Source organism: Mus caroli, unplaced genomic scaffold, assembly GCF_978045245.1.
Source record: "Mus caroli unplaced genomic scaffold, Mus_caroli_1 scaffold_3, whole genome shotgun sequence".
Classification (NCBI taxonomy): domain Eukaryota; kingdom Metazoa; phylum Chordata; class Mammalia; order Rodentia; family Muridae; genus Mus; species Mus caroli.
In genome coordinates, this window is record NW_028227258.1 from 24,815,614 (window position 1) to 24,842,026 (window position 26,413).

General features: G+C 45.3%; 1 protein-coding gene across 2 annotated transcripts; it reads right to left on the reverse strand.

Moving 5' to 3' along the window:
• Nucleotides 1–2,674: 2,674 nt before the first annotated feature.
• On the reverse strand, nucleotides 2,675–26,145 carry Bdh2 (3-hydroxybutyrate dehydrogenase 2). Of its 2 annotated transcripts, none has more exons than XM_021158360.2 (10): nucleotides 26,028–26,145; nucleotides 21,767–21,919; nucleotides 19,318–19,396; nucleotides 18,015–18,111; nucleotides 16,278–16,386; nucleotides 12,096–12,156; nucleotides 10,127–10,240; nucleotides 6,383–6,441; nucleotides 5,457–5,549; nucleotides 2,675–2,933 (listed from the first exon to the last, which is right to left on the reverse strand). In XM_021158360.2, the coding sequence occupies exons 2-10, from the start codon at nucleotides 21,866–21,868 to the stop codon at nucleotides 2,880–2,882; spliced, it is 768 nt and encodes a 255-aa protein (XP_021014019.1). In that variant the 5' UTR covers nucleotides 21,869–21,919; nucleotides 26,028–26,145; the 3' UTR covers nucleotides 2,675–2,879. The 2 variants fall into 2 exon arrangements, with proteins under 2 accessions (XP_021014019.1, XP_029331506.1); XM_029475646.2 differs by having other exon boundaries at nucleotides 21,767–21,846; nucleotides 26,028–26,137.
• Nucleotides 26,146–26,413: the final 268 nt, after the last annotated feature.

Sequence of the window (26,413 nt, forward strand, 5' to 3'; positions counted from 1 at the left end):
AAGTTCAGTCTTGGATTTCAAGCATGCAGGTGTATTAAGCACATTTCTATTCCAGACAGAAATCCTCTGAATGAACCTAGGCTCCATCCAGTACCCTTTCTCAGAAGAAATGAAATGATTCTTTTCCTAAAACGAACTCATTTTCTAAAACTTGCAAAAATTTCCATTCTCATTGGCTTCCTCTTCCTGGAGAACTAAGACATATTTTCCTCCCCCAACCCTTGGTCATATGATGTTCATTTGATATGCCTTGATTTTATTGGCGTGAGTGAAAAACATTGAACTTTTTGGCTAGATTCATTCTGGTTTCATTGCTTGTAACATCTGAGCTCTGACAGAAGTAACAGAACATCTCTCTGTTGCAGAGGTCACTGTGTTTAAAGAATTCGTTTGTTTTTAACTATGTGTGTTCCTGCTCACAACACATATGATGCTCTACTCCTAAAGGGACTCTGGCCAGCTTGAGGTGGCAAGCATGGCTCAGGCAGGCCTGCCTTGCCCTTCTCCCCCATTTCCCTCTGCTCTGCTAAAAAGCGTTAGATTCCATTCCTAAAGCTAGCCACCTAGGTTCATTCCCTTATTGGGCCACTTCTTTCTCCTGAGGCTGACTACCAAGGTCCAGCTATCAAAGGATTAAAGTCCAGCAATTGAAAGCCCCTTCGGTTCATCTAATTAACATGCCTGATTAAAATTAAACACTTCATCCTAACATGAGGTTTCCCCTTGTACCTTAAACTGCCATTTTCCTGTATGCCACATCTGTCACCTCTCTATCCAGAGGCAGTCCTTGATCCCCTTCTGGGATAAATATCCCTGCCCCATCTCCTTTGTCTTTTATCTCCTGTCTTTGAGTCTTACTCACTGCCCTCTGTTTCTCTGGAGCAAATAAATCTTTGTGCTGGGTACTTGGTCCTAGAGGTCCTGAGCAGATACTTTTTCTAGGAACTCCACTGTTCCATTCATTCATTCACTAGGTAAGAAGTTACAGCATTTTGATCATAATACAACAACAATAACAACAACAACAAAAAACAAACAAACAAACAAAAAAACCCAAGACAAAACAAACAAAAGTCAAGGCATTTAGCCCAAATCCCTAATTTCGTAAACTGAAGAACTAGGCATGGTGGCACAGTTTATATTGTGCCTCAGCACCTCAGCAATCCTGAGGCGGGGAATGGTGAGATAAAAGCCAGTGTGAGCTACCTAGTAAGAAGCTGACTTCTAAAAACAAAGACCAGACAACTAAAGAAAAAAGGACAGGGCAAGCTGGGTGGCTGGGTCAGTCCGTCACTTGCTCGTGGAACACCTGACCGGAGCGCTAACGACCTTATCATGGGAGTCGTTGGCAGAGCCAGTCCAAGCACCCATTTGTTGTGAGTTTCGACTCAAATCCATCACCTGCCCCATCTTCATCCGTGGAGTTAGCCCTTCACTGTGAGCCTACAGTTATCCTGGCTAATGCAGTCTCTCTGAGAAAAGGCAGAGAGTAAGGAACTGGTTTCAATGTGATCTTTTGAGGTAACGACAAACAGCTTCCACACACAACCTTAAAGCTGGAAGAAGCCACTTGTAAAGAATGCTATAGAGTTATCATTCACAAATTCACATAAACTTCTAGAAGAGTTTTTTTGATTTCACTTGTCTCAGGTTACTGACTTACATTTATGCAGAGCCTATTTTCTAATTCATGTGCTGTTGTTATCCTGGAAACTAGTGAAAAAACATCTCTGAATTTAATCTCCAAAAATCCTCTCAAATTGACTGTATTGCACGTTAATTATATATTCTTAGCTCCATATTGGATATAATTGCTGATTTTAATAAGCAGTGTCTAGACTAAGAAAACAGCACTTAATATGTGCTAAACACTTGATCATGTTTCTTTTATATAACAAGACAAAAATGTAGCTGTGAATCTAGATTCTCCGGTTGTGACATTAAAGCCATCTCGTCTTTATCTGTGGTGTGCATTTATGATTGTATATATATAAAAAAATCTCAACTTAGTGTCAGCTTAGAGAACAAGGCAAAACTTTACAAAAACATGCCGCTTTGAAAGCCAAAGTGAAACAGGAAAGGAATATTTTTTTTTCTTTAACCACTTCTTTTGTATTCATGTTTTAATTTTATTTGTTGCTATAAACTAAGGTGGCCTTCCAAATCTCCTGTGTTAAAGCATGAATCCTCCCTGTGACATGGTCTGAGCTAGGGCTTCTGGGAAGTAATTAGGTGACAGAAAGTTCTCTCACGTTTGGGATGAATGCCTTACAAAGAGCTCCTTTTTATTCTGCTCTTCTCAAGTGAGGCCACAATACTGCTTCCCTCTGCAAAGGACCCTCACTAGACACAGTGTCTCTCAGCACCTTGGCCCCGCCTTTTAGCCTTTACACAGAGAAGCAAATCCCTCCTCCCCCTTTAAAACCCGTGGTCTTTTGTAATAGTTATCTGCTATGCCAGTAAAAATCTCACTAATCTTTGCTTATTTTAAAAACTACTCCTGGCGCTGGTGAGATGGCTGCTCTTCCAGAGGTCGTAGTTCAATTCCCAGCAACAACATGGTGGCTTAAAACCATCTGAAATAGGATCTGATGTCCTCTTCTGGTGTGTCTGAAGACAGCTACAGTGTACTCATATACATAAAATAAATAAATCTTAAGAAAAAAACTACTCCTTTGCCACAAAATCAATACATTTTATTTGATTTATTTACCACAGTTTCGGAAGAGACGAGAGACTATTAAAGAGTTACACTCTCGGGAACAATCACTAAAGGGCTTATTTTCATGAATGTCACTCTTAGAAGAGATGATCACCCAGTCAGCTTGCTTTTCTCTGTGGCTAGGAAGGGCCTGTCTTCCCAGCAGGGATCCACTCGGTCACAGGCTCCAGCCCCCATCGATGATGACAGGGTTGCCAGTTACATAGGCTGACTGCAGTGACAAGCACAAGCGGGAACAGTTAATCGCCCTGGACCCCGGGAGCATTTTGAACATTTCTTATGTGAGATAACAAATCTTTTGATTCTCATTCTAACAAGAAACCTTAATTGAATGTAGGAACAAACCAATAAACCAACCAACAAACAAACCAAAAGCAAGTTTGGATGATTTGGAACAGCTGAGCTTCCCAGGACCTGGATGGAGCACAAGGCCTTTCTCAGGCCTATGCGCATGTCACGCTCCACTAACGGTCTGTTAGGTGTGTGGCTTCAGAGTCACAAAATTAAGGAGAGATGAAATAAAGTACATGCTAAAACAACACATTTTCCTTTTGAAACTCAGAATCATTCGGAGCTAGCTAACTTTCAGACCACTAGTAAGGGCTTAGAATGTGTGTCGACTGACATCATGTTAACAATGCGAAGACAGACAGTGCCTATTAACTGATCAACTCAGGGAAGCTCACAGACTGTTTTAAAAAATTATATAGGCAATCATTCTTGCAATCCATTAACATGTCAAATAGCAGTTCACACTAGAATCAGATGCCCAACTTTGTATTTAAAATTGATTATTGGCTTATGTTTATAAACATTTTTTTTGCAGAGGACTAATTCTGAAGTTGTAGTAGAAGTTAAAACTATTTTAACTTGCTTTCTGGACGTGACAAGGTCATTGAACTCGTGAATTCATAGCAGCTGTGGCTACCCAACAGGGACTGAGACCATTCACACTCCGTCCTGGATGAGGGAGGGGCTCATAGAGCCGCACTGTCAGCAAAGAGCTATTGGTAGCTAATGAATGGCTGCAGGAAAAAGGAGTCTTCCTCGGTGAGGTAGCTACTGGTAGTCAGTCTACACACATGTGAATAACCCCACACTCCTGCTCTTGAAAGCAGCCCTAAGTACATTCAGGGGGCCACTTAAAAAAAAAGAAAATCCATGAAATGAGGGGAGGAGGGACCTGTTGGGAAGAAAGGGCTCAAGAGGAGTGATGGGGGAGAGACTCATGAGGGATAAATATGCTCATTGGGATGTATGACATTGTCAAAGAACTAAAAAATTAAAAAAACTCTTTTCACTTAAAATGGATAATTAACTCTCATGGTTGTGTCCTCAATTTGACATTGATCTATAGCTGCGGTCATTGAAAGAGGCAGAAGCAAAGATGTCATAATATGAGGACACTTTTTTTTAAAATTAAATCCACGAAAACTGATAATTCAGTAATAATTTACCTAGCGATTCCGTAGCTCCTACAAACTGTGGCTAACAGTCCTGAGGAGCAGTAACTAAACTTTTCACCTTTGTGTCCATCCGAATCACCAACTGTGTGGGCTGCACCAAGTTATGGTAAAGAGGAACCAGTACAAAAGTAAACCCCACCCCACCCAACCTATGGGGAGGGATGGAGGCTCACGGGACCCCAGAGCTAAACAAACTTCACACACTTGGGGAAGCTAAAGCATGGGAGATTCCCAAAGGCTCTCTCTGCCTTGGCTTTATGGAGGTGGACATGCCGTAGGAGATCACCACTCTAAGGTGGACTTTTCCCACAATGCCTCTGCATTCGCGCTATCCAGCTCTGGTTAACAAGCCCAGCAAACCACACTGGGTCACCAAGGTAAGCCATGGTGCAGTTGTTGCTTCTGTCTGTTGTGGGTTCAAAACAAAAGAGCTTTTATGCCCTGCACCTTGGTTTGCGCTTTACCAGCCACTGAGTTCACACTAGTCACTCGGGAAGAAATTGGTTATTAAATAGGTGTGAAGTCAAAGAGACCAAATTAGGCAATTTCTACACGATGACGAAACAAGATTAGGAAAGATCATGGACTTCCCCCGAATGGGTCACTAGGTCACTAGTAAATTAAAGGGGCACATACCAACCAGAGTGGAATAGCTCTAATGCAGTACCTAAGTTACTACCCCCAAATACAGTTAAAGCTGGTAAGCCTGCTCATGTCTCTCCTTCAACTCTCACGATCGAGAGGCTTTTTAAATTACACTTTATTGTGTATGTGTGTGTGTGTGTGTGTGTGTGTGTGCGTGAGTGTGTGACACTCTAGAGAAGGTCAGAAGACCACTTTTTGGGAATCTGTTCTCCCATTCACCACGTGGATGCCAGGGGTTGAATTTATGTCACCATGTTTGGCAGTAAAGGGTCTTTACTCATGAGTTATCTTGCCAGCCCAGGAGGTTTTTATATGTAACCAGTATGCCCACAACTGTCCTTTTATAAAGCAAATCTCTCGGAAGGTGGTATGCTTTAATGTTTTCCTCTATTTTTCATCTGTGCTGTGATTCCAGTCATGGAAAGCTGAATGAAGAAGAGCCGCTGTCACAGACAACGGTGGCTTTTGAGTAAGTGAAACCAGCGCTTATTCCTATCGCGTAAACGGGGCACTTTAGTGATATAGAACATAGACTCACAAAACTGTGAAGAGGATGAGCAAATCTGGGCTAGCCCAGTGTGATGGGCTAATTTGTATTTACAAACTGGAAGAGCAGCACTCACCTCGTCTGAGGCCAGGTATACGCAGAGCAGAGCAACCTCTTCAGCCGATGCAAACCTTCCCGTCTTTTGTCTGTTTAGGAAAGTTTTCAGTGCCTGTGACCAGAGACAGTTCCATACAAGAGATGTCAGCTGGCACACGTGTGCCCTTGTAACATCGTCAAGGGGCTTGGGGTCAGAGGAACCTACGGAGGGACTAGGGCCATCATCCAAGGTTGCTTTGAAATTTCCAGCCATGTTACCCGAACTAGTCATGATACACTGACATCCATGGATACTGTGATAGGTAAGAAAGCCTCGAGGGCTGGGTGTGGGGTCGCACAGTTTTAGTTCCAGTGCTTGGAAGGCAGAGGCAGTGGATCTGTGAGTCTGAGGTCAGCCTGGTCTACAGAGTACATTCCAGGACAGCGAGAGCTACACAGAGATATCCCATATTGGAAAGCCAAAAACCAAAACAAGAACAAAATAAACAAAACCAGAAAGCCACTAGGAATGCCCATTGTGGTCAGAGCCAGTGCATGATTGTAATACAGACATGGGGAGCTGAGGGGGGAGACAAATCACAGCCGATGTGGGCTAAAGAAGACGTCTCTCTATCTCCGACAAGCAATGGACTCACAGACATATGATATTAAACTGACCATCTCGGCCATTCTAAGTGCACAGCTCAGGGGTAAGAAGTACAAAACACTTAGTGCTGTAAGCTGCAAGCTCCTTGGTACTGCTTCTCATCTTGCAAAATGAAAATCTCCACCGGGAAAGCAGCAACTTCCCTCTCCCCCAGGCCTTGGTAGCCACCTCTTTCTTTTCTCTCTAGATTCATAGATCTATGAATCTATCTGGATAAGGAACAGGGCATTTAAAAAAAATTTTTTTTTTTAATTTTAGCCAAAAGGTTGGAACACTTTCAAACTGCTAGATGTATGTACCTCTTTGGGATTGTCTCTGGCTTGTATTCTTTCTTGCAGAGATGGGGTGTCAACCGTTCCTAAACCAAAGATGACATTCACTGTGGTTACTTCAATTGAAAGGGGAATTAAACCTTCAACTCCTTTTCCAGACGATAAGCAAGCAGTGAAATCTTTGTCCATTCTCTTAAATGACACTCTGAGCTCTACCTGCCTGACCACTAAGGGTCATCAAAACACACACACACACACACACACACACACACACACACACACACACACACCAGTGGTTCTGTGATAGCAGGCTGGGACTCTGGGTGAATTAACCCGCTCTCTCAGTGACGCCCAGTCATGCTATGTTTGCTTGATGATTTATAGATAAGTATCTTTGCCTTATCTCAGCTAGACCCCATGGGAGCCCAGAGAAGCAGAAAACAGCACCTCTGAGCTTCAGCAGTTTGCCGTGAGGATTGCAAACCATTCTGCTCTGTTGCCAAGTTCACCACGGGGATCCTGGTCTCAAGTTCATGGTTGCCATAGACTTAACCTATCTGCATGCTTCCACTGGTTTCAGTTTTAAACTATTGTTAAAAGTTCTAATAAAAACATAATTTTTTTTCTTAAGAAGGAAAAATAAGGGCTGGAAAGATGGCTCAGCGGCTAAGAGCACTGACTGCTCTTCCAGAGGTCCTGAGTTCAAATCCCAGCAACCACATGGTGGCTCACAACCATCTGTAATGGGATCTGACACCCTCTTCTGGTGTGTCTGAAGACAGAGACAGTGTACTTATATATAATAAATAAATCTTTGGGCAGGAGCCAGCAGTGTAGGAGTGAGTGGGGCCGGAGGGAGCAGAAGTCTTGAGTTCAATTACCAGCAACCCCATGATGGCTCACAACCATCTGTACAGCTACAGTGTACTCATATACATAAAATCAAACAATCAATCAATTTTTTTTAAGGAAGAAAAATAAGCAGGATTAAAAAGTTAAAACCCATTAAGTACCCAAGCCTATATAGTTGTCTGGACTTTCCCCCTAACTCATGTAATCTGTAAGATCTCTGTAGAACACTGGCTTTTTGTCTTGTTTGCAGGATAACAGTGCTCTGGGGAATCGATTGGTCTCTCTGTGGGTGTAAAATAATTTTTTTAAGTACAGAATAGAGTTTATTTAGGACATGGAAAGGGGAGGTGAGAAGGGAATAGAGACAGAGAAGGGGGGGGCTGGCCAGGAACATACGGGGGGAAGGGGAGGGGGGAGGGAGGGGAGGGACAGGGACAGGGACAAGGAGAGGGAGAGGGAGAGGGAGAAAGGGGTCAGGGAAGGGAGAATAAGAGGTAAAACAAACTTTTTAAGAACCTCTTACCTTTGTTGGTAGACCACACAATTGAGAAAGCCACACATAGATCTTGTCTCTGTTCTGAAAATGTTTCCTAATTTTGTTATCATTTGTCATTTTTCTGGAGATGGAGAATCTTCCGTATCAGACCCTGCCCCGTGTAGAATCTTTTTCTTAGGTTCTCCATCATACACACACACACACACACACACACACACACACACACACACACACACACACATCCTGCCACACACAGGCAGCACTTCAGCTGATACACTCTCCCTGTCAGCAACAGTCTGAACCTCCCCATTACTGCAGAAGAGACATCCACTTACCCAATTTACAAAACTTTGCTCCCCCATTTTGCTTGTCAATAGCCTACTAAAAGTCCAAATGTTTTTCAGCCCATGTTCACCTTGAGCTGACCATAGCAGTCCTCAAAATCCTACCACTGTAAGTGCTGAGTGGGTGTCACAGTTTACATGTGGCTGGCAGTGGTAAATACTAAATGAAAGCTAGTGTGAGCCCATGTCCTGGTGTCTGCTGTGCCACGTCTACACGTCTGGCTGGAGATGGTGACTCACAACCATGGCACTAACCCAGACACTCATTCACTCACTCCTCTGCATCAGGGATGGCCTCTGTGACTCACAGCTAGTTCCTCGTTCTAGAGTTTGATTTTCCAAGTCCTATGAAAATTCTAGCTGTGGAAACAACCACATATTCTAGATCTTTTGCCTTTTTTTTCCTGATGGCCAGTGCCACAAAGGTCAGGTGTCGTCAAGTGTAGACAGTGAATGTCCTTTTTCTCAATATCACTTGAGGCTGAATCTCCACCCAAAGAGAAATGGGACAGAGCATCCCAATCTCTGCAGTGCAGGCCTGGCTGATAGTTAATGGCTTCTCCTGTGTAAGTCTGTGGTTCTCAACCTGAGAATCAAATAGAATCTTCTATAGGACTTCACAAAGGACACAAAGCTTCCTATTAACACATCCCCTCAATGCTGGCATGCCCATCTGGTAGATCACCCCAACTCTGGCAGTGGACTATTGAACACCTTAGTAGAACTAGGCAATGGTGGTCCATGACCTTAATCCCAGCACTCTAGAAGCAGAGGCAGGCAGATCTTTGTGAGTTCAAGGCCAGCCTGGTCTATAGAGCAGTTTCCAGGACTGCCAAGGCTACATGGAGAAATCCTTTCTGAAAACAACAGTAAAAAGAAAAACTGACCAATCAAAAAAAAAAAAAAAAACCCAAAACAAAACCAAACAAACAAGTGAAAAAGCAAAACAAAAAGAAAAGAAAACCTTAGTCCTAGACAGACACTATTCCTTTCAGAAGACATTAATCACCCTTGTTAGGTACCCTGTGTTTGTTTTGGGTGGGTGGAACCAGAACAAAACATACCTGGTTACTTAGAACCTATGTCATATCCACAGTTATTAAGAAAAGTGGTTTTGCTGGGTATAGTGATGCACACCTTCAACCCCAGCAGCAAGCAGGCAGAAACAGGCTGATCCCTGCGAGGTGTAGACCAGTCAGGTTCACACAGTGAGTTCCAGGCAGGCCGAAAACAAAGGAGCAACACATAAAAAGCAAAGCGGTTTTCTCTGCTTCTTCATAGAGTGATCACACTTTTTTTCCTTTTTTCATAACGGTAGTTATGCTTTGCTTTGAGTCACGTGATCTGTTGAAACCTCTCCACTCTGGCAAGAAGGCGTGAGCCATCCAGGTGGGAGTGTCTCCAGGAAGTTTTACTTGCAGAACAGGCCACAGCATCCTTTTGATTTCGGAGCCACTCTGGTCGTTTGGGAGTTTGGTGGACCCCTGTGTTTCCAAAGGCTCCCTTGACCTTCTGCCTGTTGTCTGCCTGCTGTCCCCTGCTGTCCCTGCTGTCCCCTGATGTCCCATGGAAATGTTCTGCTTTTCTACTCACCAAGGACAACATCACCACGGTCAACAGGTTCTAGCAAGTTTTGTTTCTCAAACTCAGTCTAAACCATCTTGCACGTGCTGGGTTTTAAACCCCTCGCTCTCTTGCACTCTCACAGTCTTGCTCTCTTGCTCTCTTCTTTTCGAGACAGGGTTTCTCTGTGTAGCCCTGGCTGTCCTGGAACTCACTCTGTAGACCAGGCTGGCCTCGAACTCAGAGATCCGCCTGCCTCTGCCTCCTAGTGCTGGGATTAAAGGCGAGCACCACCATTGCCCTGCTGTTTTAAATCCTCATGTCGAGGCTTCTTCCAATTGGCTTGGGACCTCTGTCCAACGAAAGCTACACTGCTCTCTTAACAAAGTCAAACCTTTAGTTTCGATGTCTGTCAGTGGTGGAAAGCAATATGGTAAATAAGCTGATGAAAATGTTTTATGGTGCCAAACAGCATGTAAGAAAGGCCAGGCTCCCACCCTCTCACCCCAGGCTCACCTGGACACACACAGTTGCATCTGATGCCCTGTTGGATGAAGTCTGCAGCCACGGACTTGGTGAGGCCGATCACAGCTGCCTTGGTAGCACTGTACACACATCTGTTCTCCACCCCTGGGTGAGAGGGAACCAGGGACATTGTTTCTTCGGAAAGGAGCACAGAAGAGTGCCCCATTCACAGTTTCTCACTTCTTCCCATCACCCTCCTTTTTATTTTTATTGTTTGAATTAAAAGAAAAACCATTTTGAAATCAGCTTTCCCTTTGAAGAGTGAGTGACTTAGGGCCTCCTCCTATATTAGGGATAGAGACGGTTTCTGAGTGCAGAAAGTGCTACCGGTGTAGCGGAACCTAATTTGGACTTTGGTGTTGAGATGCTGCTAGCGCTTTGTAGCCGTCGCCTGCTGGTCACAGTCATGGGGTTTCACTGCATCAGGTAGGAAACCCTCATTCCTTTTAAGAAACTTCGTAAGTGAAGAAGTATAAAGGCCACCTCACCTACATTCCGCTCATGTATGTTTCATATTTTATAAGAGAGAGAATGCTGTCTTGGCAGTGATTTCATTTTTTAAAAAATATATGTATTTATTCCCTCTCCAGCCCAGTATCAGCTCCCCCTCCTCCCAGTACCTCCTCATACAGAGCCCCTCACACCCCACACCCCGTATCAAACTCACAAGCCCGTCAATGCCAGGCTCTGACAGCTCTCTGTTTAGTCCTAGCCTTGCCTTCTCTTTGAGGGTCCAGATTCTTTCTTGTTTGAGTTGTAACCTCAAGGCCTGCTTGTGTATGGAGCACTTTGTGCAAGCTTCTGCTAGAGTGCAGAACACAGACTCTGAAGCCGAGTCTGGTACTGCACACGGCACACCTATAACCTGGCACTTCAGAAGCAGAGGTTGGAAGATCAGGAGGAATCCAAGCCAGCCTTGGCTTCAGTTAGGAATCTGAGGCCAAGAGCTCCCTGAGACTATAAGAAGCACAAGATGGAATCTGTCCCCTTTTGTACTGTGAAAAGAAAAAAAAATTTTCTTGGTCCCAAGGAGCTTTCAGCTCAGCTTGCAGTCAATATGTCACTTCGTATTACTTCAGTGATAAATCTTTTCTTCTCTTAATTCAATTTTCACTCCCATACATAGAGAAGGGATAAAAGGAAAGGCAAAGACAGTAATTTTTAAATTTAATTTGATGAGTGGAACAGCTATAACAATAGGCCTGATGACATAAGCCACTTATGATCTTTCTTTCTTTTTTTTTTTAAAGCCATTTTGAATTTTCATGTGGGTTTCATTAACTTGTTTAGTTTAGTTCTAAAATCCACAGCTCATGAAAGAACCATGTGTGTGTGTATGTGTGTGTGTGTGAGTGTGTCTGTGTGTGTGTCTGTGTGTGTATATATGTGTGTGTCTGTATGTGTGTATATGTATGTGTTATGTGTGTGTGTATGAGTATGTCTGTGTGTGTCTCTCTATCTGTATGTCTGTGTGTGTATGAGTGTGTCTGTGTGTGTATCTCTGTGTATGTCTCTGTGTTTGTGTGTGTCTCTCTCTGTGTGTCTGTGTGTGTCTGTGTGTGTCTGTGTATGTGTGTGTGTATGAGTGTGTCTGCGTGTGTATCTCTGTGGGTGTCTCTGTGTTTGTGTGTGTCTCTCTCTGTGTCTCTGTGTGTGTATGTGTGTGTATGTGTGTGTGTATGTGTTATGTGTGTGTATGTGTGTGTGTATGTGTTATGTGTGTGTGTATGAGTGTGTCTGTGTGTGTCTCTCTGTGTATGTGTATGAGTATGTCTATGTGTGTATATGTGTGTGTCTCTGTGTGTGTGTATATGTATGTGTTATATGTGTGTGTATGAGTGTGTCTGTGTGTGTGTCTCTGTGTTTGTCTGTGTGTGTGTGTCTCTCTCTGTGTCTGTGTGTGTATGTGTGTGTGTGTGTGTACTCACTCCAACCCCCACTCTGAGGAAGGGACTACTACCTTTGATGCTGGAGGCCACAGACGACATGTTGATAATGTTGCCTGACTTCTGAGCAAGCATCTGCCAAGACAAGGAACAGTCATCTGCATTCTGCTGGCTGAAATACTCGTTCACTGGCACATTTACATCGACTCCTAGCCACCTAGACCCTTTTCTTTCTTTAGTTTTCTCTTTCTTTTTGGAGCCAGGCTCTTAAACTACAGCCTAGACTGGCCTTCAGGATCCTCAAACTTCTGCCTCATGACTGCTGGGATGACAGGCCCACACCACCACATCAGCCCAGGGTACCAGCTTCTCCATGAAACCACTTGTCAGGTGGAGGGCACAGCAAAGAAAGCAGAGTCAGTGGGGAGTGGCAGAGCCCAGAGAGCTGCTGGGGACAGGACACAAGCCAGAGAGCAGGATGCCTGACATGGCTGTGACATCCTGTAAATCAAATAAAGACGGTTCTTTCCAGACACTGATCTTGGCACTTGGTGTAAGGGACTTAGGGAAAAATATATGTCCTGCTGGCCAAGTTTCTTTACCAGTGCTTAGAAGGAATGTAGGGATTTGTGAATGGAGGCTCCAGAGCTGGGGTGGCCAAGAAGGTCCACTTCCTTGTGGCACTTTTCTTACTCTCCATATTAATACTTGGGGCTTTTATACCCGAGATCTGAAAATACAGGACAAACCGCAAGGGATGGGGCTGCATGGACAAAAAGCACACAGGCAAGGCTGAGGTGACAGCCATGCTGAGGGACACAGTAGAGGGGAAGCAACGTTACGTAAATGAGCCTTTGTTGTCTTTTGTTTGCTTGTTGTTGTTGTTTTGTTGTTTTCTTATTTTGAGACAGGGTTTGTCTGGGAAGCCCTGGCTGTCCTGAACTCGATTTGTTGACCAGGCTGGCCTGGAGCTCATAGAAATCCACCTGCCTCTTCATCCCGAGGGCTGGAACTAAAGGTGTACACCACCATGCCTGCCTGCAAAGTGCCTCTGTACATGATAAGGGGGATCTTAATGCCAGACATAATCCCCCCTGCCTTGCCCCCTTTAATCCTAGCCCTCAGGAAGCAGAGGAAGGCAGATGGTTGTGAGCTGAAGACCACCCTGATATACACATGGTGAGTTTAAGCCAGCCAGTGCTCTGTAGTAAGACTCCAAAAAAAAAAAATCTGGTTTATCATTTTTTCTTTTCTGATATAACCATCACGAAAAGCTCAGTTTAGTATGGAGACTGGCTATGATACAAGTTGTCTCCAGTCTTCTGAAATTTAGTAATTTCCAGGGCAAAGCTCAGGCCTCAGTCACCTCAGAGATGTAAGTCATAAGCCTACCACTCACACCGCCCACTCAGTCCTCCCATTGCCTTCTTTGCTCTGTCTCCAGCCTGTCTCGGGGGACAGCTCTTTGCCAGCTGTCACTTGCGCTGTTCCTCTTGGCTCCCAGCACAGGATGCCTGTGAAGTGAGGGACCCAGAACAACTGATTTCCAGGAGCCTCAAGCAGAGCATCTCTCTGGAGCACCCCAGACACAGCCCTTCTGCCCCCATTGCCAGAGCTCAGCCAAGCTCCTTGGCATTTCTTGGCATTCTAAGCCACTAGGTTCAATGGTTGGCCATCCTATGGAACAAGACGTTTGACTCATTTAGCCAGGGTTTTCTGAATCATTCTGTGTTCAACCCTGATAAGGCACAGCAAGGGGAAAAAGTAAATAAAAAGTATATTCATAGAACAAAGATATCTCCTTTTTTTTTCTGATCTTCTTTCTCTCCAGGCCAACCAGCATTCTGTAATTACTCTTCTTATGGTATTTTTGACTTGGTCTCTGCCTCTTGACTGACCTTGCAATGTGGGGATGGTTTGCTGTGCATTTATCTGAGAACCAATTCTGTCAGTTCCTATGTTTTTGGCCAAATGACCTTGCAGATCTCTGTTGGTTTTCCATCCTGGAAAAGTTTAGCCTGGCAACTGTGCATCACAGTTAATGATACAGAAAACCCGGGGACGGCTAGGGCTGGAAGTGATTCGAAATGTGTCTTCCTCATTCTCGGATGGAAGAGACAGACAATGAGAGGGTGCACGTGCCATCTCCTAGGACATGTGACCTGGGGCTCAGAGTGCTTAGGGACTCGAAGGCCAGTGTCTGAGAGCAGAAATCGAGATGCCAGTGTCGTCTTTCCCACTAAGACTATGCTTTGCCCGAAGCTCCCAAGGGCTGAGATTGTGGTGTGCGATTCCCCTGCTTCTGTGGAAAAGCCACTTTAAACAACCAGTGCCGAGGCCTTCCGGTTCTGTCACAGTCACTGATTTTTTTTTCTTCCAAAAGCAGAAAGGTATTTTATCATTGTTAGAATCATGAACTTTTGATCGGGCCTAGGTGTATCAAGAACTAACATTCCCTTAGGAGCCTAAGTTCCACTTGTACTGTACCTCAGAGCCACTCCCTAAGCCTCTGCTTCAGATCTGTGCTTACAAATGTGTTGCATATCTGTGTCACCATCTTGTCCTCTGAAATCTCCTTCAGCCCCTCCCCCAAGTCCTATACAAAAAGTACTGGTCTTCAACAGATACATTAAGGCCCCAAACAACGTCTATAAGCTATAAAAGGGCAAAAGGTATCATTTTTATTCAAGTGATGGTGTCTCTATGAGTGTATGCTGCATGTGTAAATATTCCAGCTCCAGAGGCCAGCACAGGGTGGTGAATGCTGTGAACCGCAGTCGTTATAGGCAGTTATGCAGGGAACTGAACTCAGGTCCTCTGGAAGAGCAGCAGGTGCCCTTAACCTCTTGAGTCGTCCTCCAGCCTGGAAACAAACTTGTAAAAGGGATAGCTAGTCCAATGTTATGTGGGCTGACCAAAGATCCCTTTTAAGCACAAATCAAGTACTTAAAAAGCATACTTTAGAGCCAGTAGTGGTACATGTAGTGGTGCATGCTGTTAATTCCAGCACTCAGGAGACAAATGTAGAGGAATCTCTGTGAGTTCAAAATCAGCTTGGTCTACATAGTGAGTTCCAGGACAGCCAGAGCTACATAGGGAGACCAGGTCTTGGAAAAACCAAAACAAACAGAGAAAGTGTGTCTCTCTATGGCAGCTGATCTGGCCCTGCTCCCTCTTTCCCACTCACTCCTTGCCACTCTTGCATTAAACACTCCTGCAGGCCAGGGGTACATGCTCTCATTTACACCTTTCCAGAGCACCCAGAAGAGCTCAGCTCTCTAAGGCATTGATGCTGTGTTTAAACAGTAAGATGTAGGCTGGGCATCGTGGTGTATACCTTTAACCCCTTCACGGAGGAGACACACAAGTAGATCTCTGTCTATATCAAGTTCCAGGCCAGCTAGGGCTCATAGTGAGACTCTGTCTCAAACAAGAGAAAGGGGCTGGAGAGACGGCTCAGGGTTAAGAGCATTGGTTGCTCTTCTAGTCTGTAACTCCAGTCCCAGGGGATAGGATGCCTTTTTCTGGCCTCTGGGAGTAAACAGATACACACACAGGCAAAACACTGACACAAATCATAATCATAATAAACCAAAACTGAGTAACTCTTTGTAGGGAAAAAAAGCCCCAGGGCACCAGCACCATGACAGCCAGTGCCTGGGCCCAGAAGGTTGGCTGTAGGGCTCCATAGCTGACTCTAATCACTTGCTAGTTACGTGAGCTTTTTCCTCCCCGTCAGATGTGCCCTATGTAGTCAGCTGATGTGATGAAATATCATTCACTCCACAAGAGGATTCTCCTGCAGCAAGAAGCCGGTCCATCTCCCCAGATACCCCTTCCTTCATTTTGTTTTCTCTGAGAATCCCAGTTTGCCAGTGAGGTCCAAGAGGGCCTCCCATTTACCCTAGGAACTGTGTCTGCATTATACTCGGAACCACCCCAAGTTATATTACATGACATATTTATGTGTCAATTGAGTTCCTCACCCTGTCCTAATAGAAACTCTCTTCAAAAAAGAACTTTGTTAAGTTCACTGGAGGCTCTCCTCAGTGTTGAAAATGCTTAATAAATGTTCCTTGAATGTAGGAGCTGGAGGGTTAAATGGATTAATCTCTATAAATTGCCTTGCTACAAATGTTCATTAGTCAACCTGCTAGCTACAATCACACTCAAATACACACAATACACATGCGTGTTCTCCGTGTGCCCAGGATGAAAGCAGACACCCTCCTCAGACTGCCAGTCCCCTTACTTACTTTGGGAAGGAATGCTTTGATCATCAGGTACATGCTGCGGACGTTGAGATTCATTGAGAAGTCCCAGTCTTTTTCCTCGCAATCCAAGATGGTTCCGTGGTGGACAAAACTGAGTGATTCAACAGAGGGAGAAATGCAATTAAAGAATCAGTAGGCAATTACGTGCCAGCATGCTCTGGGTATAATCTCTAGGATCATAGGAGCAAAACAATACAATAACAACAGCGGCGGTGGCGGCAGCAGCAGCAGCAACACACACACACACACAAACACACACACTCCTGCAATTAAGATCCGTGCCTTCAGTCTCAACACTCAGGAGGCAGAGGCAGAGGCAGAGGCAGAGGCAGAGGCAGAGGCAGAGGCAGAGGCAGAGGCAGAGGCAGAGGCAGAGGCAGAGGCAGAGGCAGAGGCAGAGGCAGAGGCAGAGGCAGAGGCAGAGGCAGAGGCAGAGGCAGAGGCAGAGGCAGAGGCAGAGGCAGAGGCAGAGGCAGAGGCAGAGGCAGAGGCAGAGGCAGAGGCAGAGGCAGGCGGATCTCTCTAACTATGAGGCTAGGTTGGTCTACAGAGTGAGTTCCAGGCCAGCCAGAGAGGCATGTGAGAACCTGTCTAAATAAAAATGAAAGATAGGCTTCCACTGTAGCTCTTGCTGGCAAGCCTAAGGACTTGATTCAATCCCCGGACTGTAGAAGAGAACTGACTCCTGTAAGTTGTCCTCTGACCTCTGACCTCCACATACCTGTTGCAGAACTCACACACTGTCTCTCACACAGTGCACTGGGAACATCAGTGCTTTCAAAAGGCTGTTCATTTCATTTCTGTTTCCAGGGCAACAGTGCCCTCAAGTGGCACAGGCTAAGGTTCTGCAGGGAAATCAAAACTGGAAGAAAAACCAGTCTCTCTCTCTCTCTCTCTCTCTCTCTCTCTCTCTCTCTCTCTCTCTCTCTCTCTCTCTCTCTCTCTCTCTCTCTCTCTCTCTCTCTCTCTCTCTCTCTCGGTAGTAAAGTAACATTGTGGCTGTTTGCCTCTAGCACAGCAGGCAAACTTCCATATAATATCAGTGTGGTGAAGTAACATTGTGGATGTTAGCATCTAGCAGTACGCAAGCCAGGAAGAACAAACAAAAAACAAAAATCAAAAAACAAACAAACAAAAAACCCCAACAACCTTGCCCCCTTACAAGTCACTCTTCCTCAGAGAAGTCTCTTGAACATGGCAACCTTACTGACTTGGTCCTCTGGACTGAGATTGTGTAGTCAATTATAAGATGTGGTTGGGAGTGTTTCTCATATACCACAGGTTAGTCACTTGACCAGCCTCCTGTAGCAAGAGTCACAAATTGCCTCCTGCATCCTCCACAATGCCGAAGACTGAATGGATGCTCAATTACTATGTCTCCATTATAGATACAGCCTTGCAGAGGCTATAGATACAGACTTGCAGAAAGACAAGCAGATCACTTATAAAATGAAACTTCAGAAACCACTGCTTTGTTTAATTGCCAGACTTTACATCAGCGCCCACCCCTTTTGTTAGCTTTAACTGCCTATGGGCTCCAGGTTTATAGCAAGTGACATAGCTGTTTCACTTGCTGAATTGTACAGGGCTATGTGACATTTATCCCAACTTCCCAAGGAATAGGCTATGTTCTGTTAATTGATCATTTTTTATACTATCAATATTCATTTAATAAAATCATAAAACAATTTCTCAGTGAAATAAAAAGTTTACAATTACCCAGCAACATTAAAGAGAACATCAATTCTCTCGATTTCTGAGGCGAAGTGATCAATCTGTCTCTTCTTTGTGACATCAAGGACTCGAGTTTGAATACCTGGCGAATAGAGTAAAAGAGAGTGTTTACCGAGAACTCATAAAATATGTAACTGTGAAGATGTGGCTGTTTAGCGGTGTGCAGTGTGAAGAATGTAGCATTTCTACTTAGGTTGTCCATGACTCATGTCCACCACTGGCATTTAGCAATTACAAGAGAATCATTAAAATGCACACATCTCAGGCTGGAGATGTGGCACGCACTGGCCTATCAGAGGACTGGCGCACCCATCCCAGCTGTCACACCAGGTGACTCACAGAGGCCTGCAACCTCCTCACAGGGATCTGATGTCCCATCTGGCCTCTGTGGGTTCTCACATATACACAGGCTCAAACATACCTAAATAAAAATGAAATAGATCTTTTTAAAAAATCTCTTCTAAAGATATACAAATTTTAAAGTGTCCTCTTCCACCCCCTCAATAAGCTCTCTGTTAGGGTCTGCAGAGTTAGCTCAGCAGTGAAGAACATGGTCTGCTTTTCTAGAATATCTGAGTTGGATTCTTAGCACGCCACGCTGGTTAATAGCTGCCTGTAACTCCAGTTCCAGAGGCTCTGCCACACTCTTCTGGCTGCCATGGGTATTGCACGCACTTACTGCAGGCAAGCCATTCATACACATAAGATCAAAATTAGACAATATTAAAAAAAATCCCTGTGGTATAAAATGGATTTCACTTTTCATGAAATGTCTCAATTTTCCTTCCAATAAAATAAAAGTATTGATAAAATGCAAAAAAAAAAAAATCCAAACCAACCAACTAAATAAATGACCAACTGACTTTCCCCCTACCGCTACCGTTTAGCTTTTAATGGGGCTACAGAAAGGTTTGCAAGAATACAAGAGGATCATATTACCTGTTACCTGGGACAAGGCTGCTCCCAAGGAGTCTTGGGCAGCAGTGAAAGAGTCATTAATAGTTAACCTGGCAACTGTTAATTCTCACAGAACTTTGTAATTGAGAGCGAAATCCCTCAGCACATTGTGTAACAGAAGACCTTAAGCATGTGCCTTCACACTCCCCCTGACACGTGTGACTGTACACACTGTTTCCCGTAGGCCCTAGAATACAGATTTGATAGCATATGAAGGAGCAGGGCTGGGAGAGGAGGTGTCTGGACCAGCTGGAGTTTCCCTCTGAATGCTCGCTCCGTGCCTCTGCTTCCCATACCAGGCTGACCGTGAACCTGGAGGCAAATGGTTCACCTCGGTAACTTTCCAGCTCCTGGAGTTTGGACTCGTTGATATCTGTGGCTATGACTTTGGCTCCTTCTCTTGCAAAAGCCTGCCAGAAACAAACACAAATCAATCCTTTGCTTATTGCTCTCAAAAATGGAAAGCATTTTTGTTTCCTTTCATGGCATTTTTGCTGTTTTTTTGTATAAAATAAGTGGTATTTCCTTATCTTGTCTTGCTCCCCTTTACTGCATTGTGGTTATTTTTGTCAGTCATTGGAGCAACAGGGATTATATTTTCCATCTTAATTTAACCTCTTACTATTAAAGAGTACAGTATATTTTTTTAAAATGTTAATCCCAGCACTTGGGAGGCAGAGGAAGGCAGACCTTTGTGAGTTCGAGGCCAGTCTGGTTATAGAGAGTTCTAGGACAGCCGGGGCTACACAGAGAAACGCTGTCTCAAAAAATAAAACCAACCCTCTAACTCGAAACTGGAGAGATGCTCAGTGGTTAAAAGCATGGGCTACTCTTTCAGAGCACGTGGGTTTGGTCCTAACACCCACATGGCAGCTCACAATTGTATCTTCAACTCCAGGAGATCTGAGGGTATGTGCTTGGTATACATATATACACGTAGGCAAAATATCCATGTACATAAAATAAATAGAAATAAAAATAATCAATAGTAAAAAAGCAACCCCAAAGCAAACGCTCTATCTCCGAGCTGGGTATGCTGGCGCGAGCCTTTCATCCCAGAGCTCGAGATGCAGACGCACTTGCATATCTGTGACTTTGAGGCCAACTTGGTCTCTACACAGAGACATTCAGGAGTATGTGGTGAGACGCTGATTCAACAAACAAACAAACAAACAAACAATCCCCTAGCGCCTCTAGCTCTCTGCAGTCACATTATTAGCGCCTCTAGCTCTCTGCAGTCATGTTATGTTATTCTGTGGCGAGATCTATCTATGCTTTACCCCTTTGTTTACATGTATTCATTTATCATGTATGTGTTTGTACAGTATGGGTCTGTGCCACGGTGTGAGTTTGGAGGTAAGAGGACAACTTTTTGGAGTCATTTTCGCCTTCCTCTTCCCAGGGGTCAAACGTAGGTCTCAGGGCTTGGATGGCAGTGCCTTTACCTGCTGAGCCCTCTCTAGGGCCTCCATGAGCGTTTTTTAGCATGAGTGAACATGTAAGAGAAAAATGGGCGTTTCCCTGTGAGGACCGTGGCAGCAATCACATAAACGCCAGCTCGCCCTCTGCATCTTATTCTAGTGCGTTATTAGTCAGTATCGGTGCAATGAGGGGGAAACTGAGGCACCTCAGCAAACAAATGGCGAGAGTTTTAACCTCTGGGGTCTTGACCTTGAACTGACATAGTCCTAGAGAGCTTGCACCCTCCAGAGCCCTGCAGTCAGGTCAGGTCACTAATGGGGCAGGTAAACTGAGGAAGAGAAGTCTGGGTCTCACTGTCAAAGGCCATGTGATGCCACATAAGTGCAAGAAATTCCTTCTTTCCTCTCTCTCAGGAATAGTGAGTTTTCTTTTGAACTTAAGATAAGTGGGCTGGCAAGATGGCTCAGTGGATAAAGACACTCATCTTATAAGCCTAGAGACCTGGGTTCAATCCCTGGAATCCACGTCAAAGAGAAAGGAGAGAAGCAGGTCTACAGGGTTGTACTTTAACCTCTATGACCTTTACTGTATGTGCTCCGCACACACAAGCACACACAAACACCACACACATGCATATACACACACATGCACACACACACAAATAAAAACACACTCACATACATACACACACATGCACACTCACATACACACACATGCACACACACACTCACATACATACACACACGTGCACTTACACACACACATGCACATACACACTCACTACATACACACACATGCACATACACACACACAAATAAAAACACACTCACGGGGGGTGGGAGGAAGGGTATGGGGGACTTTTGGGATAGCATTGGAAATGTAAATGAAGAAAATACCTAATTAAAAAAAAAAGAAAAAACCACACTCACATACATAAACACACGTGCACATACACACACAGACATACACACATATGCACATACAAACTCACATATGCATATACATACACATATGCATATATACATACACACATAAACACATATGAATACATTGAAAAAGACATCAGAAGTATAAAAGGTAAACACTTAAGTGCACAGCCACTGTGAATACAGCTCAGTGGCAGGAGTGTGTGCTTAGCACACTTGAGATCCTTGGTTCAATTCCAAGCTGCATAAAGAAAGAGAAGAAGAGGAGGAGGAAGGGGAAGGAGAGGGAGAGGGAGAAGAGGAGGAAGAAACCAAAGGAAGAAGAAAGGAAGGGGAAAAGGAACAGTAAACAGCAAAGGAGAACTGAAAACCCTGGCAGCGGACAGCACGTCTCAGTATTTGGGAGATAAACAAGAGCAGGGATGAACTCACTAACGCGGATGCTCGTCCAATCCCTTGAGCGGCAGCTGTCAGGACAATAACTTTGCCGTCCAGTCGGCCCATGGTGGATCCTGCGGTGCAATCCAAAGACATAGACCCTTAATGGCTCAAGTTGTAGAAAACCAGTTGAGCAGGTGGTAACGCCTGAAATGAACAAAATCAAGTTGCTCCTTTAAGTTCATGGAGAAAGGGCCTTGGCAAACTGCCCCTCCACTCAGTTGCTCAGGGCTGCTTCTTCTAGAATACCTGAGTGCGTAAGTCAAAAGCGCATAGTCAGCACAGCCCATGGAGGTGATGGCTGGTCAGGGACACCAAGGTGGACTCCAACTTTCCACTCAGTCGCATCCTAATGCTGAGACGGGGAGAGGAGGCGTCCCTCTCCCTCGCTGCCTGACCTCTCTCCCTCATTTCCTGAAGTTTCAGTAGTCAACACTCCAGAATTAAAGTCACTTGCTTCTCTCTGTTCCTCTCACTGTCTACCCACTACCCCATACCCCCACAGACCCGGTTGGCTGATGACTGCTGGCCAAGGGCACACTTATCCGTCCATCACCAAATTCTTCCCCTCACTTCTCACCATTATGTGGTTGCTGTTAGCAAAGGTACAAACACACTCCTACCTCTACCTCATGGAGGGAGGGTGGGCCCTGAAAACAGAAGCCTCCACTGTCTTAAGTCACCTGTTCCCTTGTCTGTAAACTGCTGCTGAGTTACAATAGCAGTTTTCCTTCTCCCTTGAAAAGATTTCATAGTGGGACTTAAGATTCATTGACCAGAAGGGTTGAGAAATCAAACCATAGCCCATACCTTTGTTTGTTTGTTTGTTTTTCGAGACAGGGTTTCTCTGTGTAGCCCTGGGTGTCCTGGAACTCACTCTGTAGACCAGGCTGGCCTTGAACTCAGAAATCCACCTGCCCCTGCCTCCCAAGTGCTCGGATGAAAGGCGTGCGCCACCCCTGCCTGGCTCCATGCCTTGTTTTTGAAGAGGATAAGGAACCAGACCGGCTCCATTGTGAAGGCAGGAGCCATTATACTGAGTTGTTAAAAATACCTTTCTGTCCTTGTTTCTTGGAAATTGACCTACTCCATCCCATGCTTTGACTTGTTTTTGGGAATACAGACCATCCTTACTCCCTCCCCTAGCTAACCCTCCTTAATTGCATGGTGACCACTGGGTGATGCCTGTTGTGTTTTTGAGGTTTTTTTTTTTTTTCTTCCTTACTGCTCCATTGTCTTCTGTTAACCTGCTTTGCAACTACAATGCTTTTACTCCTTAAAAGGGTCCTAAGAAACAGACGCAGGACTGTTCTCTTTAACCCAGTGCTGGCCAGCTCTCGGGTGCACCCCAATAACTAACAATCAAGCTTGCTTCAAATTTGGCTCACAATTATGGGATTGGCAAGCACAGGGGACCTGTCTGCCATCACAGTCAGTGGCAGAGGCCATTAGGTCAGGCTTCCTTACTCTTGTTCTGAGGACGCTCCATCCCCACCAAAGTGCTGGTCATTTTCTAACATTTCAGCATGCCTTAGAAACATTTGAATACTTGTGTCTTAGGATTTCCATTGCTGTGATAAAACACCATGACCGAACAGCAAGCTGGGGAGGAAAGGATTTATTTAGCTTACATTTCTTTTTTTTCATACTGCTTTTAATCACTGAAGGAAGTCAGGTCAGAAACTTGGAGGCAGGAGCTGATGCAGAAGTCACGGAGGGGTGCTGCTTACTGGCTTGCTCCCCATGGCTTGTTCGGTCTGCTTTCTTACAGAGCCCAGGGCCACCAGCCACACTGGGCAGGGCCCTCCCTCGTTGATCACCAATTAAGAAAATGCCTTACAGCTGGATCTTAGGAAGGCATTTTCTCGATTGTAGTATCCTCGTTTCAGACAACTGGCTCATGTCGAGTTGACATAAAACTAATCGGGATATGTGATGGATACATGCTGAAAGAGAGGGCCGAGAACCCCAAACACCACATCCTGTAAGAGCCACTTAGCAGAGGCTGGGATGCACACCTTAGGAACAGAGGAATAGGTAACAAGAAACGGTGTCACACGACGGCTGTTCTGTCCTTCTCAGGGACCTGTGACAGTTGGTTTGCTGCAGCCTCCATACAGGGAGAGGCAGGAGGGAAATATGTCGGTGAGTGTGGAGTCCTGACATTCCTTCTGCCCATCCACTCTCAATAAAGCACCCGGGGCGCCATCTTGGCTGGACGGGGTGCCTGGGGTTGACAGCTAGCAAGTCCTTTGTGTTCTGCCTGCAGGTGTGTCTGTGTAAGGGTGTCAGATCTCCTGCCCCTGGAATACTGACAGTTGTGAGCAGCACGTGGATGATGGGAATTGAACCCAGGTCCTTTGGCAGAGCAGTTAGAGATCTTAACTGATGGGCCTTCTCTCCAGCACCCCCTTTGTCCTCTCCTTTGACTTGACCTGCTCTCTAGGTAAGTTGTTAGGTGTTTTTGCTTTTGCTCCTCCCATAGCTGTGCTCCCGCCCCCCCCCCCCCCCCCCGCATCCCCACTGTACCCTTTCATCTTTCTAGTCCTCCATACTTGGTCCTAACTCCAGGGCTTGTAGCGCTAGGTCTTCATGTCCACAGCTGGCACTGAAAGAGTTGGGGAAAGCATGGGAGATTTTCAGATTTGCCAGAACGGGGCTGGCAGTGGCCATTAGGGATTGGGATCAGGAAATGGGTACAGTTGTCTAGAAGTAGCTGGCAAGGAAGCAGGGATGGGGGAGGGGGTGGGGGTGGGCAGTGCTTCACAGATGGCAGACAGAGCCTGGTCTCCTGTGAGGGTGAGGCTAAGTCAGAGCTATCATCATCATATCAATACAATGCCTTCCAATCGCAGGTTCAAGAGAATGCTGCAGTCTCCCACCTCCAACAGGGCTGAGGTTCCATTGACCCAGAGGACACCTTTGTTCTTTGTTCCCACCCTGGGGCAGACCTTGATGGATGGATGACGTACAGAACTCTTTCTCCCTGGCCTCCTTAGGGTCCCCTGCCCCACCCTGCTGAAGGAAGCATTCAGGGCGCCCCCACCCCAAATCCACTTCTGCCTTCTCCCTGCCTCGATCCAGGCTCTGAAGTCTTTCCCATCCTCACCTGGTTCCTTGTCATTTTCTCCCACAACAACAGTGTCTCCCCTAATAAAAGCCATCCTGTTAGGTTCCTATTAGAGCCTTCCTCTAAGATCCAGCCCGACACAGTCACACGGTAAGAGGGGCTTCTGAAGCCAACCGATGACCCACACTCTGTGATCCAATCATGCGCACATGCTGGGTAACAGGATCTGGCTTCATGGCGTCTCCCCAAGTCTGATGCAGTACGCTTTGCTTTGCTTTTTACCAGTAGCACGCAGAGAGAAAATTTCACTTAGAGTGTGGTAGGAGTTGAGAGAAAGCTAATTTGTGCTTTTAGGAAGGGACGAGCAGTCCCTGCCTCCCCCGACCCTGAGCACAGCATAAGAAACTCACTGTCCAGGGCCTTCACTAAGGGACCCTGGGCATTCGCCCGCCGAAGCCCTGGTTCTCAACCGTCCTAATGCTGCGACCCTTTAGTGCAGTTCTTCATGTTGTGGTGACCCATATTTTTGTTGCTACTTCACAACTGTAATTTTGGTGCTGTTATGAGCCATAATGTAAACACCTGATATTCAAGATATCTAATTAGGACCTAGGCATGGGGGTCGCAACCCACAGGTTGAGAACCAGTGAAGGCACCTGCGCAGTGCTCCCTTAAGCACCTCCATGCCCCTGAGACCACCCAGAAGCAACCAGGCACAAAATTTAGTTTCTGTTTACTTCAAAACCTTTCTCCGGCTGACCTCCAAGCAGTCTCAAGGCAACATGGTTGTTGTTGTTGTTGTTTTGGGGGGAAGGGGGTAGCAGGGTGGGGTTTGGAGTGGGAATACGTCCAGAAATTGTAAACTTAACCCACTCTTAACATGATGACTTTCCTACTTCTAAAGATTGTACTAAGACCCTAAATTTCTTTTTATTAGAAAAGGCTCAGAGTATTTTCTGGAATTCCAAATATTTTCACGAGCCAGTTTACTTAGGACAGATACTGGAACAGTTGTCTTTCTTTGGCTATTTTCAAACTCTAATAAATACAAGAGGATTCCCAACTCCCACACTAACTGAAGATGCATCTTCAACTCGGTGATGTGGAGAAGATGGCAACACAAGCTACAACTCTCAGTCCCCAAAAGTTTTGTTGAAAATGATTAGAAAAAAAAAAAAATCTTACTTTAGAAGAGCGAGTCCACACAGTCTTCCAGATTCCTTCAGGAGACAGACTTCAGATCTCTGCACAGGAGAAGTCACATGCTGATTAATGCATGCTGGGAGGTGGAGTTCAGGTCCCCTTCCAGTCCTTTTTTTTTTTTTTTTTGCTAATTCCGGTTAAGTAAGCTTTTAAGAAGTGTTTGCCACAGCCGTGCACTTTAGATGTGTCTATACTGCCATCTAGTGATCAGAATGTGGAACTGTGAACGCCAAACAAAGGCCTGTCTTTTGTTTGTGCAACTTACTTAGCAGGCCAGATTGAATGGCCAGGAAGGTGGAAGGCTGCTGGAAAACACACAAGGGACCCGAGGCACTAAATACTCTAGTCATCCTAGCTCTTAACCCAGA